The 15,450-nt window shown below is 39.7% G+C and overlaps 1 protein-coding gene across 1 annotated transcript in view; it reads left to right on the forward strand.

Annotated features, from left to right (window-relative positions):
• Positions 1 to 15,450, forward strand: part of ZC3HC1 (zinc finger C3HC-type containing 1) — a 47,667-nt gene that overhangs the window by 11,978 nt on the left and 20,239 nt on the right. Inside the window, exon 8 of the mRNA XM_033959588.1 lies at positions 5,657 to 5,860. Within this exon, the coding sequence (XP_033815479.1) occupies positions 5,657 to 5,860 (204 nt within the window). The remainder of the gene's footprint in view (positions 1 to 5,656; positions 5,861 to 15,450) is intronic.

The raw sequence follows: 15,450 nt of genomic DNA on the forward strand, positions 1-15,450 counted from the left end.
CCGTATGCAACCTAGCATCCTTCTAGCTTTCGCTGTCACCTTTTCAACCTGTTTGGCCGCCTTAAGATCATCACATAAAATCACACCCAAGTCCCGCTCTTCTGTCGTGTACATAAGTTCTTCACCCCCTAAACTGTACCGTTCCTTCAATTTTAGGCAGCCCAAATGCATGACCTTGTATTTCTTAGCATTAAATTTTAGCTGTCAAATTTCAGACCATTCTTCAAGCTTTGCTAGGTCATGTTATTCACACCATCCGGGGTGTCTACTCTGTTGCAGATTTTAGTATCATCCGCAAAGAGGAAAATCTTACCTGACAGCCCTTCAGCAATATTGCTTATAAAAATGTTAAAAAGAACAGAATAGAACCTTGAGGCGCACCACTGGTAATATGCCTTTCCTCAGAGCGATCTCCATTAACCAATAGCCTCTGTTGTCTTCCACTCAATCAGTTCTTTACCCAGCCCGTCACTTTGGGGCCCATCCTGAGGGCACTCAGTTTATTTATTAGATGTCTGTGTGGAACACTGTCAAAGACTTCGCTAAAATCTAAATACACCACATCTAGCTTACTCCCTCTACCCAGTTCTCTGGTCACACAGTCAAAGAAATTGATCAGATTTGTCTGAGAAGACCTACCTCTAGTCAATCCATGTTGCCTCTGGTCCTGTAATCCAAAAGATTCCAGAAACTTCATCATTCTCTGTTTTAAAAGTGTTTCCATTGATTTGCTTACCACAGAAGTCGGACTTACTGGCCTGTAATAGAGAATGACATGGTGACAAAATTCATCACCATTCCCGTCCCCGCGGATAGCCGCTGGAAATAATCCCATGTCATTTTCTAGTGTCTATTTCAACCTCAGTCTTTCTATACCAGCATTCTTCAAAGCAAAGCTTTTGGGTCAGTGGTTGTGGCCATTCATACTCTGATTCTTCCCTCTCTCCTTAAAGAATGACATGAAGATGGTTTCCCGCGGTTATCTGCGGGGATGGGAACGGTGATGAATTTTGTCACCGTGTCATTCTCTAGCCTGTAATTCCCTACTGCACATCTGCCCTTCTCTAGTCCTCCGGTACCACTCCTGACTCTAGAGAAGCATTGAAAATGTCAGTCAGTAGAGCCATCAAAGCTTCCCTAAGTTCCTTCAGCACCCTCGGATGTACAGCATCCAGCCCCATCACAACTAGCTCCTCATAAACACAACCCTCTGTAGCCACGGGTGGGCCCAATCCCACACATTATTGCTTCAGGCCCATAAGGCTCCAAAACACCTCAGGGGTGGTACTTCACTCCCCTCTCTCCCTCTTCGCCATCTGTGGCATGGCATCTTTCTGTTTCTGAGCCCCTGGTCTACTTCATAGGAATCACTGCCGGCAACATCTTTAGGCAACCAGCGCTGGTTCTGCAGGATTCTGCATACCCACCCTCGATGATTTCCTGTCTCTTCATAGGTGGGGATGTGGTAAAGAGAAGTCTGCAGAGCTGGTGCAGGTTGCCTGTAGGAGTCCCTGAGGGTGGGCCTTAGAAAGAGATGGAAAGATGCCGGGCCTATGGAGGAGCATAGGAGATGAAAGGGAAGAGAGAGAGGAGTGATGGATGCAGGGGTTGAGGGAAAGATTTTAAAAATTGCATGAATGTATGGTGGTGGGGGTAAGAAGGGCCCACCCAGATTAAATCTGGGCCCATCCAAAATGGTAGATCTGTCTATGCCCCTGAATGGGTGGCTTCAGCATTTGGAAGCAAAAACTGGGAACTGGTAAGGTGGGGAGAAAGCTCCAGCAGTTTGGAAGTGTAAGCTTTGGGAGCAAGTGAGGAGATTTATTATGATACATGGTGAAGCCACATAAGAGGAGCAGTAAAAGTTGAGGCAGCCTACGTTTGGATTAGCGTGAGACATGAACATAGGAGCTGGTAGCAAGTCACAGACAGGATGCCTGAAACAGATATTTGGAGCTGAGATCTGAGAAATACAGACAAAAAGTAATGTCAGTATGACTGAGACATTCATTAGCAGAACAAGGAAGGCGGTGACCAAGAGCTTCCTTGGTATGTTGTGATAACCCCATGGGATGCATGGAAAATTAGCAGTCCCCTGATATTGAATTTGTGTGAGGCTCTTTTACAGCCATTGCTGCAGAAGAGTTTGGCATATTCAAATAATTATGATCACTGCTGAAAGATTTTTGTCTATAAATACCAAGTACCTTCTACGTCTACAAAATCTAGATTCAGCTTATCAACACTGCGGTACCATATGTCCTGAATGTGGCTTGCAGTACCAATAAATATTGTTATATAATAATACCAAATATTTTTGTGGATTAAAGGGGAATTTTATAACTGAGTACATGCATTAATGGGACAGATGTGTGTTTCCCTGTGCAACAACTGGCAAATTTTCAAAACAAAACATGGAAATATGATGGCTAAATGGCCCATCCACAGCATCCACTATCTCCTCCTCTCCCTATAGGCTAAGGTTCTTAATACTTGCATTATAAGGTCATAGAGCTTTATGGTTATAGAAACAGAGAGCTAGAACTAAAAAAAAAAACCCAAACAAAATTGTAGAGAGGAAAAAAGAACATTTTAAAAAAGGAAATCCTCACTGAATAAATATAAATTGAGAAGTGGAACACAATATCAGATACAAGTATATATGTACAATAATCAATGAAACTATATATGTATATATAAATATGTATGTATAGAGAGTAAAGTCAGTATCGTAGTCCCACCAATTTGAGAGAATTAACTCCCTTGGCCAAGGGAGTATACATTTTAAGGTCTCTAACTCTGTCCCCATACGATTTATGACAAAGACCACTAACCAATTCTGTAGCGGCCCTCTCTTCCGACTCCATCCTATTTATATCTTTCTGAAGCTGCTGTCTCCAGAATTGCACACAGTATTCCAAATGGGGCCTCACTAGAGACTTATACAATGGCAGTATCATTGCACCTGTTCATTTAGAAGATTGCCCCAAGGAATTTGTCACACACAAACCTCCCAGGTTAATTTATGTGTGTATGTGTGTATTGTAACATCCTATATAATAAAACACTAGCCGTGCATGCGCACTCATACCTGCGTAATCCGTAGGTCCGAGGCTAACGCTCCCTCTCTCGCAGACCGCAAGATGATATGCGGTCTTGCCGGCTCTGGCTCCCTTATTTTAAAGTTCACAGCGGCGGCGGTGGCTCCTCTCCAGGCTCCCTTATACTTAGAGCGCCTCCTGCCTCCCCCTCCTCCCCTCTCCGGGATGAACCGAGAAATGGAGCCGGGCCAGCCTCCGCGACACACCAGAGGAGTCCGAGTCCTTTGCCGCCCCCCCCTTCCCTTCCCGCGGACCCGACTACGAACCTGGCGATTCAAGCAGCGTGTGCAGCAGTCTTCACACGCTGCTTCGGGCCCTTCTATTTCCCTGATTTGCTCTGCTGCATCTCTGATGATGTCATCAGGGACGTGCCAGAGTAAATCAGGGCAGTAGAAGGACCCGAAGCAGAGTGTGAAGACTGCTGCACACGCTGCTGGAATCACCAGGTTCGTAGTCGGGCCCGCGGGAAGTGAAGGGGGGGGGGCGGCAAGGACTCTCTATCCGAGTAAAGAACAAACTCCGGGGAGAACGGCAGAGACCGGGCCTGTACTAACTCCCGTGGACAGGGGGAGCAGGAAGAGGTGCTGATGGACAGGGGGGGATATGAAGGGAGGCCTACTGCTGGACAGAGGGAGAGGGAGCAGGAAGAGGTGTTGAAGGACGGGGGGGAAAGGAAGGGAGGCCTACTGCTGGACAGGGGGAGCAGGAAGAGGTGCTGATGGACAGGGGGGGGAAAAAGGAAGGGAGGCCTACTACTGGACAGGGGGAGCAGGAAGAGGTGCTGATGGACAGGGGGGAGGTAAAACAAAGGGAGAAGGACTGCTGCTGGATAAGGGGAGCAGTGAAGGGGTGGTGGTGGACATAGGGGAGGTAAAAAGAAGGGAGAATGGACAGGGGGAATACGCAAAGGGTGGTGGTGGACAGCCAAAAGAAAGAAAGAAATACAGAAAGCGGCTAAGGAGACAGAGAGAGAAAGAAATAAAGACAGACACACACATATATTCTAGCACCCGTTAATGTAATGTAAAGGCCTATAAAGCTAGTATGGTCATAAATGCAAATCCCTCCTCAGTTACACATCTACTTGATCTAATTAAATTGACACGAATACAGCCTGTTTGTGCACATTGGATGTGCAGTTTGATAAGTTCCAAATACCATACATAAAACCCTATGTTATATTTAATTTGTCAATGCCTGTAATATTTATGAGCAAGCAAACAACTAATAAAGGAACAGACTACTTTAAATACCTTTTTAAACGAGTAAAGGTGCTCAGAATCCAAGATGGGAAAAAAAAACTTCAATTTGGGGTACAAACCCCTAAAAAGCGTTTTTTGTAGAATCAATCATTGCACCATTTTGAGTAAAAAGGTAATAGAGAGTGCTTGTTGAGAAACACTCGAGTTAAATGTCCTTAAATGACAGGGGCCAATCAGGCCTTAGGCTTCGGCGGGATGGGCCGGGAAGGGGCGGGCCCGCTTCATTTCGACGAGGCGTGCCTGCCGGCTCAAGACGTGCAAGACCCATCTAAGAACAGGTTAGGTGGAGTGGTTTGGGGGTTGTTAGCGCCGGGGGGGGTGCGTCTTTGGGCAGGAGGGATTGGGCACCCTCCTGCCAGCTATCGATATTGTCGGGGGGAGATCGGTAATGTCGGGGGGGGGCGGTCGGTAGTGTCGGGGGGGGTGCATCTTCGGGCAGGAGGGATTGGGCACCCTCCTGCCAGCTATCGATATTGTCGGGGGGGAGATCGGTAATGTCGGGGTGGGGCGGTCGGTAGTGTCGGGGGGGGTGCGTCTTCGGGCAGGAGGGATTGGGCACCCTCCTGCCAGCTATCGATATTGTCGGGGGGAGATCGGTAATGTCGGGGGGGGGCGGTCGGTAGTGTCGGGGGGGGGTGCGTCTTCGGGCAGAGGGTTTGGGCACCCTCCTGGTCAGGGGGCCGCGGCCCGCTACACTTATAGCGGCAGAGAGATCCCTTGCCGCGATAAGTATAGCGGCCGCATCTACTTACAATGTAGGCCAGCATTTTGCTGGCCTACATTTTAAGCTTCTCTACTAGGGAGACGCGTAGGGCCGCCTAGGTTCAGCCTAAGGCCCGCCTAAGGCCCTTAATCGAGCTTAGGCATCTTGCAGGTCTCCCTAGGCTCCCGGAGGCGCCTTCAGGTTTGCCTGGGGAGCATTTTTTAAAAAAAAACATGCATCCCGATTGGCTGATTAGACAGCTGTAGGACGCCTAAAATTGGGATGCACTTTGGAGAATCAGGGCCTTAGTGTCCCTTGATCTTCCCGCCTTGAGGGTCTGTAGTGTAACCCCAAGAAACAGCCAGAGAAGCAGGCAAAGAGAAAATTTGTCCACAGAAATATTCCAGAGACCAGCAAAGTGCAGAAACATTGGGGAAATCTGTAAAACACACCATCTTAGATTTGGACTATAGTGTTCCAAGGGTCTGTTATTATGTAGCACACGCTCCTTTCTCCTGTGTCTCATCTCCTACTACTTATCTCACCTTCACGTTTGATAATTGTGTCCTTTCCTTTTCCACTGTGAGCAGCATGAGTTGTGCCAGTCCCCTGCACCCACACGGACACGGAGTGGAGAGGTCTCCAGCCCGACGGAGCACTCTGAAGCAGAGGCAGTGAGAAGTCGACCTGTGACTCGCAGTATGGGACAAGGAGACTCTACCTTAGGAAGTGAGGTGTCATCCAGCCCACACAAGAGACCCAAGCGGGCAAGACTGTGTTCCTCCAGCAGCTCCGTAAGTTCCTCTGGCTGGGGGACGTAGCAGCATTTGTCCAGGCTGTCTCAAGGGGCAGAGGCTGGTTACCACTGGGCTTTGGGGAGAGTAGTATTGCAGCACTTATAGGAAAGAGGAGTTTGAGAGATGAAGGGAGCTAGAGAGAATTGCTAGAAGGGGTGGAAATGACGAAAAGGAATTAAGGAATGTAACATGGAAAGGACAAGTTGAGGCCAAGAAATTGAGAAAGCAAAGGCAGGGGTAGAAGACAGAGAAAAAGGATAAATAGATGAAAACTTGGATCTGGTTAGGGTGCCAGAGGCTTTGACTTTCCCCCTTTAATTTCTATTTCTTAAGACTCCGTGTGCTCCATCAGCCATGCAGTATGAATCTAGTAGGGGGAGGGGGTGCTCCTGTGATCTGAATTCAGGGGCATTGTTATCAAGTCCTAAGATTAGCATATTGGATTCCTTGGCACTTGCCAGCTGCCCCTTAACTCATGCTATTAGTTCTATTTGGAGTAGGGCAGAAGGCAAAGCAGAACACGCTGGACAGAATGATTGGGTTTTGGGAGGGGGGTAGCGGAGCAGAGATTCAGCATGTCCTCGTTCTTACAGTCCCAGTCCTAATGATGCTAGAATTTATAAGATGAAGAGATCACTACAAGACAGAGACAGTTTTTTGATGATAGCTATATTCAGTCCTTCATGCCAAAGTTTCGCAGTTTGTTACAAAATGGTCTTTTTTTGGGGGAGGGAGGGAAGTTGACAGTCTGCACCAATTTTAAGCTGTGCGGCTGTTCACCTTCTGATAAGAGGCCATGCAGCTGTTCTGGGTCTCTGCACAGCCTACCCACCATAGATGCTGCTCTTTCTGCTTTCTCATTGCCGCTGCCGCTGCTTCCCCAAATCAGCAGTAGCAAAAAGAAAATAGAGGCTGCAAGACTTTTCTATTCAAGGATGCCTACAACCTCTAATCCCAGCACTCTCTAATACCGTATTTCCCCATGTATAGGCCACCCCTTTGTATAGGCCGCAGGAAATGCCGATGTAGGTTTTAAAACTCTGACCTCAACCATCAGATTAAAAGGAAAAAAAACATTAGCTTTTTTGAAAAAACAGAATACGGATATCTACTTTATTCAAGAGACTCATCTGTCTATAATAAGAGTCAAAAAAATTGGAAGGGAATTGGGTGAAAAAATGTTTTTTCGCCCCTGCAGTTGGAGAAAAAAAGCAGGGGTAGTTATTCTTTTTAATAAAAAGTGTTCAGCCAATTTTAAATTAATAGGTTCAGATCCGAAGGATAGATGGGTGCATGTGGATATGAATATGGGAAATAATGCCCTGGCTTTGTTTAATGTGTATGCCCCTAATTCGAATCAAAATTAGTTTTTTAAAACATTATAATTGTTACTCCCACTGGCTGCTTCTAAATTAGTTGTAGCTGGAGATTTTAATGCTGTTATGGATCCATTATTGGATAAAAAAAACCTTGTAGAAATATAAAATCATTAGGGTTAGATAATTTGGTACATTCATGTGATTTAAAAGATATTTGGCGTATACTTCATTTTAATGATCAGGAATTTTCCTTTTGTTCACATGTTCTAGAATTGATTAGTAATATGTTGATTATATTCTTTTTCTAGAATTGATTATATTCTTGTCTCAACTCAATTAGTTCAACAAGTGATCAAAGCTTCTATAGACCCAATTATTTTATCTGATCATGCGGGTGTATGGATCGAACTTCAAATGGATCAGCAAGAGTATAGTAGATTTATTTGGAGATTTGATAATACATTGCTTGTTGATACAAAATTCTTAGATGAATTACAAATAAAAATTATTGAATTTTTTCAATATAATTTATCAGATGAAATTTCTATGGAAAATGTTTGGGATGCTTTTAAGGCTACTATAAGAGGTAACATTATTTCATACTCTGCTTATATTACAAAACAAATGAAAAATCAATATTTTAATTTGGAAAAAGAAATTAAAAAATTGGAATCTAAATTGATTGATAAATGGGAGCATGGCACTTTACAAAATCTTTTAAAAGCAAAAGGTAAATATAATGAATTAGCTTCGAAATTGATAAGGAAAGATATTTTTTCTCAGCAAACTTTGTATTATGGAAACTCAAATAAGGCGGGAAGGTTATTGGCAAATTACCTTAAAGCAAAGAAAAGAAGAACAAAAATTATTGCAATAAAAGATGAGAAAGGAGTTATGCATAACCAAATTGGTAATATTTTAAGTAAATTTTTATAAAGACCTATACTCTTCTGAATCTTATGATGATAGGGAAAAAGATGGTTTGGATTTTTGAATTTAATTATTGGTCCGAAGATACCTGATCATATAAAAAGAAGTTTAGATGAGCCTATATCACTAAAAGAATTAGAAACAGCGTTGAAGTCTTTTAGAGTTGGATCCGCTCCAGGTGGTGATGGTTTTACTGTAAAATTTTATAAATCATTTCAAAATTCCATTTTGCCTCATTTGCTAAATTTATTTCAGTCCCAATTATCTAAGGGATGCATTACAGGTACTATGGCTGAATCATTAACAATTGTTTTGCCAAAGCCAAACAGAGATCCCTCTTTGGTTTCAGATTACAGGCCTATTTCATTAATAAATGTTGATGGTAAACTTTTGGCTAAGATATTGGCTTTACGCTGGCCAAGGCTCTCCCTTTTATTATTGATATACATCAAACTGGATTCGTTGTGAAGAGACATTCCTCTAACAATACTAGATTGGCCTTTCATATGTTAAATTTATCTAAAGAAATTGTTGATCCGGTTTTCTCTATATCTTTAGATGCGGAAAAAGCTTTTGATAGAGTTGAATGGTCTTTCATGTATCAAGCATTGGAATGGTTTGGTATAGGTTCGGAATTTTTTTATTAGGATTTTATATACCGCCTATCAAAGGTTATCTAAGCAGTTTTTACAATCGGGTACTCAAGGATTTTCCCTATCTGTCCCGGTGGGCTCACAATCTATCTAACGTACCTGGGGCTATGGAGGACTGAGTGACTTGCCTAGGGTCACAAGGAGCAGCGCAGGGTTTGAACTTACAACCCCAGGGTGCTGAGGCTGTAGATCCAACCACTGTGCCACACACTCCTCCTGCAAGATTGTATATTAATAATAATTTCTCTGATCGTTTTACTTTGCAGAGGGGGTTAGACAGGGTTGTCCTCTGTCTCCTTTGCTTTTTGATATTGTGTTAGAACCCTTTTTATTAGCCATTCAACAAGCAAAGGGGATACAGGGTATTCTTTTTTCTGATAGAGAATACAAAGTTTCGGCATATGCAGATGATATTCGCTTTATTTGAGAAATCCAGAAACTACCATTCCATGTTTATTAGAATTGATTGATACATTTGGAAAGTTTTCAGGTTATAAAATAAATTGGAGTAAGTCAGAAATTCTTCCTCTTAATGTGCATTGTACTAAAGGTTTATTTGATTCTTTCTCATTTACTTGGAAAGATGATGGCTTAAAATATTTAGGTATTATGATAAAAAATACTCTGGAAGACACTTTGAAAGAGAATGAAAAACTTTTATTAAAAAAAGTAACAGAAATGTGTGAACAATGGAATCCTTTACATCTTTCTTGGTGAGGGGAGAGTCCATGCTATTAAAATGATGATTTTGCCTGTAGTTTGTTATCAAATGAGTATGATACCGATTTTTTTTCAAGGGTCCTTTTATAAAAAACTTAATGGTATTCTTACAAAATTTGTTTGGCTGGGTAAAAGACCTAGAATTGCTTTAGTATCTCTACAAAAGCCAATTGAGGAGGGTGGGGGTAAAGTTTCCAGATTTTTATATCATCAAACCTATAATTTTACGCCAGGGTATGTATCTGGATCCTCCCAGAACTCATGGATAATGCTTCTGATTGGTTATACTTGGAGTGGCATCTCCTGTTTCCTTTAAATTTAGTTCATGTTGTTAGTATAAAAAATGCCATTTTTCTATTAATTATACACCACTTAGTGTTGGGTGGGGGAGGGTTTCAATTGGAGGGTTTATGATCTTATAATGAATAATGGGCTTAGGGAGGGTGGGGGAGGGTTGCATTTATTATTATAAGATACACTGATAAGTTGTTCAAGTGGTCTAATTAATAGTGTTTATTATAAATATTGTACACTTGATGAAAGTTTAAAATATGAATAAAGAATTTAAAAAAATTAAAAATTAAAAAAAAATGGCTAGGAAATATAAACAGAACAGAATTTTGATTGATACATGGAAAACTTTGAGATACATTAGTAATTTAACACCTATTCCAATAAATAAATCAACAAATCAATCTTTATGGATAAGCCTCCAAGATTCAAATTGGTGGATCTCAAACCTTATGGAAGCACTGGATTATTGCTGGCATAAGAACTTTAAATGATGCTATTTCAGAAGGTAAACTGCTTGATTCTTCACAGTTGCAAAATAGATTTGGTCTTAATGAATCACAAAGTTTTAAATGGTTGCAATTGAAGCAGGGCTATTCAGGTGGGGTTCCCTGAATGGAAAAATCTTAATAATCAATATAGTTTGGAGTTCCTATGTTTCCAGGCAGACTTCCTGGGACACCAAGCCGCACAGTGGTATAAATTATTATCTGAATTTCTTATAAAAAACCGGAAAACTGGTCTTAGAGACATTTGGAGCATTGAGATTAAGCATCAAATTTTCTGCTTCTCAATGGCTACGAATTTATTCTTGGAGAAATGAGATGTACAGTGTCGGCATCTATGAGACAAACTTGGTTCTTTTTATTACATAGAGCTTTTGGACCCCAGTTCGTTTACAGAAGTTGGATAGCTCTAGTCTAATAGATGCTGGCACTGTAATCTAGAAGCGGGGACATTGGATCATCTAATTTTTTTATTGCCCCTGCATTAGGAATTTTTGGAATTCAATTGGTCTCAAATAAACTGCTTATTAGAAAACCATGTTGCACTATAGTACGATACTGTATATCTGAGGAAAAAAGTCAAATATCAGCACATAACAATAAAACTTTTAATGATCATGTCGGGAGTTGCTATTCAACATATTACTAACAACTGGAAAAATTATACTAATCTTAATTATACATTTTGGTGGAATTCCTTATGTCATATTTATAAGATGGAAAGAGTTATTGCTTTACAGAAAGGTAGTTATAACAATTTTATAAAGATCTGGGGGCCATTGGTTAAATATTGTAATGAATAGGCATCATTTTCCTCTGACAGTATGCATATTTATAGGGGGGAGGGAGGATGGTGGGGAAAAGTTGATTTAATATTGAGTTTTATAATAAATGTATGGTATGTTTAATGGAAATAAAGGTGATGGGTAGGGGAAGGGAAACTAATTTTATTTATTTTATTTTTTTTAAGAAAAATTAAATTATAATTCATGCTCAAGAATAATTATTGTAAATATAATATCTAAAATTTTCAATTTTTATTTTATTTATCCACTCCACCTACTATCATTTTCAATTAAAAAACAAGCACCCTTCTTTCCAGGTATTAAGAATATCACGATCATCCACTACTATATCACACATTCATATTTAACCTAAATCATTAATATTAATTAATTCTTTTTTTTTTATCCCTATATTTCCTCCATATAATATAATTACCATGTTATTAAAATTCTAGGATTCCAATATAAATCCAATCCATTTGAAGCTATACTATAAGCAACAAAAAGAACAATCTCTCTTTTACAAAAGTACCATTTTTTATATCTGAAACTTAAAAATAATCAAATAAGCATTCTCTGCATATAACTCTCTATGAATTTCTATTGTATATCTATTTTCTTTATATTTTTATTTCTCTCTTTACTTCTGTATGCATCCAGAAATTACCTACCACCCATGCAACATTCATAAACCTTCATGCTGTATTTGTATTGTCTTTCTTCACACGTTTCCATACGTGCTCTTCTTCCACTCTCCTTCAAACCCTATTCCATTTGGAAAACATGACTCCGCTGTCATTCATTGCCTTTAGCAATGTTCTTAATTTTAATAGTCATATTGCATAAATTAAGATCACTTTCAACAATTTCCCCTAGTTCTTTCTTCTTATTTTTTTTTTAATTATCTGCCATTCATCCCTCTTACACAAATGCAGTGTCTGTAATCAGTCCATCCTGCTTCCTTCTTCTTATCATTCCATTACTGTCTATTTCCCTTTAATCAGTATATTAATATGTCTGATCTATTCATATTTATGATATTATTGAAAGAATTTCATAGTGTTGTATGAATATATTTCATGTTGTTCTTTTGTGCACTTGTTGTAAGTTTTAAAATGAATAAAGAATTTAAAATGAAAAACATCAGAGATATTATTTTTTTTTAATATAAACCATTTAGATACCTGACTGAATAAACGATATATCAAAAATAAAGAAACTTGAATTGTACTATCCTCGGCTGCTGACCCCACCCCTTCTGGAGGCATTTCTTGTTCCAGGGCAGAGCCAGCAGCCACAGCCATGGATTAATTCCAGTGTCGGTAAAGCAAAACTCCTCCTCACTTTATGAGAAAAGGGAAGAAATTTTCTTCTTTCTTTTACACTTGCTGAGTTCTATCATCTTCCAATCTATCCAGAAGTAAGACAAACCAGCATCGACTGATAATTCAATCATTTATTCTGAAGGCAGAATTGCTGAGCACATCCAGACGGGACCCGTTTCGCCCTAACCGGGCTTTCTCAAGGTTCACAATAGGCCGCTCTGCATAATAACAAAAATGTTTTTTACAACTTATCCTATTTTTCATAAATCATTTTTAAAATAACACAATATATTAAATTCTGAATTAACCAAATCTCCAAAGACTGGATTTACTTTGGAGATTTGGTTAGATTCAGATTTAATAAATTGTGTTATTTTTAAAATGATTTATTGAAAAATAGGATAAGTTGTAAAAAACATTTTTGTTATTATGCAGAGCGCCATATTGTGAACCCTTGAGAAAGCCCGGTTTAGGGCGAAACGGGTCCCGTTGGGATGTGCTCAGCAATTTCTGCCTTCAGAATAAATGATTGAATTATCAGTCGATGCTAGTTTGTCTTACTTCTGGATAGATTGGAAGATGATAGAACTCAGCAAGTGTTAAAAGAAGAAGAAAATTTCTCCCTTTTCTCATAAAGTGAGGTGGAGTTTTACTTTATCAAAGATTTGAATTACCTCGCTTTCATCTTTATTGTCATTGAGTAGTTCCAGTACGGCCCCATGACAATTTTGTTTTGCTGCTAATTTGGAGAAACAGAAGCAGCAGCAGAGGTGTGGTGTCAGGGAAGTAGGGAAAATGATGCACATCAGATGGAAGTGGGGAGAATAGGGGGCACATGTTGATAGGATATGGGGTACATTTAGATGAAAATGGGGAGGGTAGAGGGGCACATGGTGAAGGAAGTAGAACAGGGGGTAAATGTTGGAAGGAATTGGGGAAGGTAAGAGGGCACATTAAATGAAAGTGGAGAGGATAGTGGGGTATATGCTGGGTGGAAATGGGTAAGAGAAGACACATGCTGGGTGGAAGTGGGGAGGAGAGGGAGGGAAGATGATGGATGGGAATAGGGAGGAGAAAAAGGGGAGATGATGGATGTGGGAAGAGGGGGCAAATGCTTAATGGAAATAAGGAGGACAGGGGGCAGATGCTGGAAGGAAGCAGGGAAGACAGGGGGTAGACACTGGATGGAAGAGGGGGGAGAGAGGGCATATGCTGGATGGGGGGGAAGAGGATAGAGGTTGAGAATAAGAGGAAATGAAATAGGAGAGCCAGGGTGTGCGAAAGAGGTGTCAAACTTTAGGTAAACACGATAAAAAAGAAAGCTGAAAGGAAAGGAAGAAAAAACTGACAATGAGCAGGAAATCCTGGCAAGACGAAGAAAGCAGAAACCAACCAACACAACTGAGAAAAATAAAAAGCCAGACAACAAAGATAGAAAAAATAATTTTATTTTTAGCTTAAGGTAGTGTGGTAGCCGTGTTAATAAATGTTAATAAGTAAAAATAACAAATGGAAATAAGGTGCTATCTTATTGGATTAATTTTAATACCTTTTTGATTATCTTTAGAGACTAAAACCTCCTTCTTCATGTCAGGACAGGATACCATAATACAGTCCTAACCTGAGTAAAGGAGCTCTGGGCTTCTGAAAACTAATTGAAAAATATATTTTGTCCAATAAAAGGGTATCATTTTTTATTTTGTTTGCACTTGTTCATTTGTAATGTAGTGGTTAGAGTATGTCGGATTTTGGACATTTACGTCTACTATTTTATATTCTGCACAGTGGACACGCATTGCATTTCTCTGGTGGTTGTACTGTATGAATAGTCTGCTTCTTAGGGGCTCAGTTTAATTTTTTTTTTTTTTATATAAATTCTTTATTCTTTTTTATTTCTTACATCAAGTGAAATATATGTAATACAAACAGTTGTAATAAACACTTGAAATTACTAATAAATATTCTTATAATGTATAAGTAAAGAAATCCCTTTATCAGAATTTTATATCAGAATAAACTTACAAAAGTTTTCCCTTCCCACCCACCCCCTATATGCTCTATACATGTGCTATGATATCTGATCATTAGAGAAATTAGTCAATGGTCTCCAATTTTATTAAACTTATGAATATACCCCTGTTGTAATGCCATGACTTTTTCCATTTTATATATATGACAAATTGAATTCCACCAGAAAGTGTAATTTAATTTAGTGTAATCTTTCCAATTCTGAGTAATTTGCTGAATGGGCGACCCCTGTCAATATTAACAAAAGTTTATTATTGTTTGCAGATATCGACTTTGAGTTCTCATTGCTGTTCCAAATAATATTGTATCATATGAGAGTCCAACATGATTTTCTAATAAATTATTAATTTGGGGCCAAATTGATTTCCAAAAAGTATTAATACAAGGACAAAAGAAAAGTAAATGATCTAATGTCCCACTTCTATCTTACAATGCCAGCATCTATTAGAATTATACTATCTACTTTTTGTAACCGTGTAGGGGTCCATAAAAACTCTGTGTAACAAAAACATCCATGTTTGGCTCATAGATGCTGACCTTGTAGTATGTATTCTCCAGGACCAAAATTTTTGCCATTGAGATGGAGAAATTATCTGTCCTATCTCATACTCCAAATGTCCCCTAAGTCCTGTTCTCTTTTTTTTGTTTAAAAATCCATATAAAATCTTATACCATTTAGCGGCTTGGTGTCCTAAAAATCCGCCTGAAAGCAAAGGACTTGCAAACTATACTGATTGTTAAGATTCTTCCATTCAGGGAACCCTTCCTGAATAGCCTGCTTCAATTGCATCCATTTAAAATATTGTGTCTTGTCCAATCCAAATTTATGTTGCAAATTGTGAAAAACTAAGCAGTGATCCATTTGCTATAACATCATTTAGAGATCGTATACCTGCAATTATCCATTGCTTCCATACTATTTTGAATCCACCAACTTTGATCCTGGAATTTACCCAAATGGATTGATTTAAATGATTTAGCCAATGGATCTGGTGATATATTGCTAATAAATCTTAGTGTTTTCCATGTA

This window comes from Geotrypetes seraphini, chromosome 9 (assembly GCF_902459505.1).
Source record: "Geotrypetes seraphini chromosome 9, aGeoSer1.1, whole genome shotgun sequence".
Lineage (NCBI taxonomy): Eukaryota > Metazoa > Chordata > Amphibia > Gymnophiona > Dermophiidae > Geotrypetes > Geotrypetes seraphini.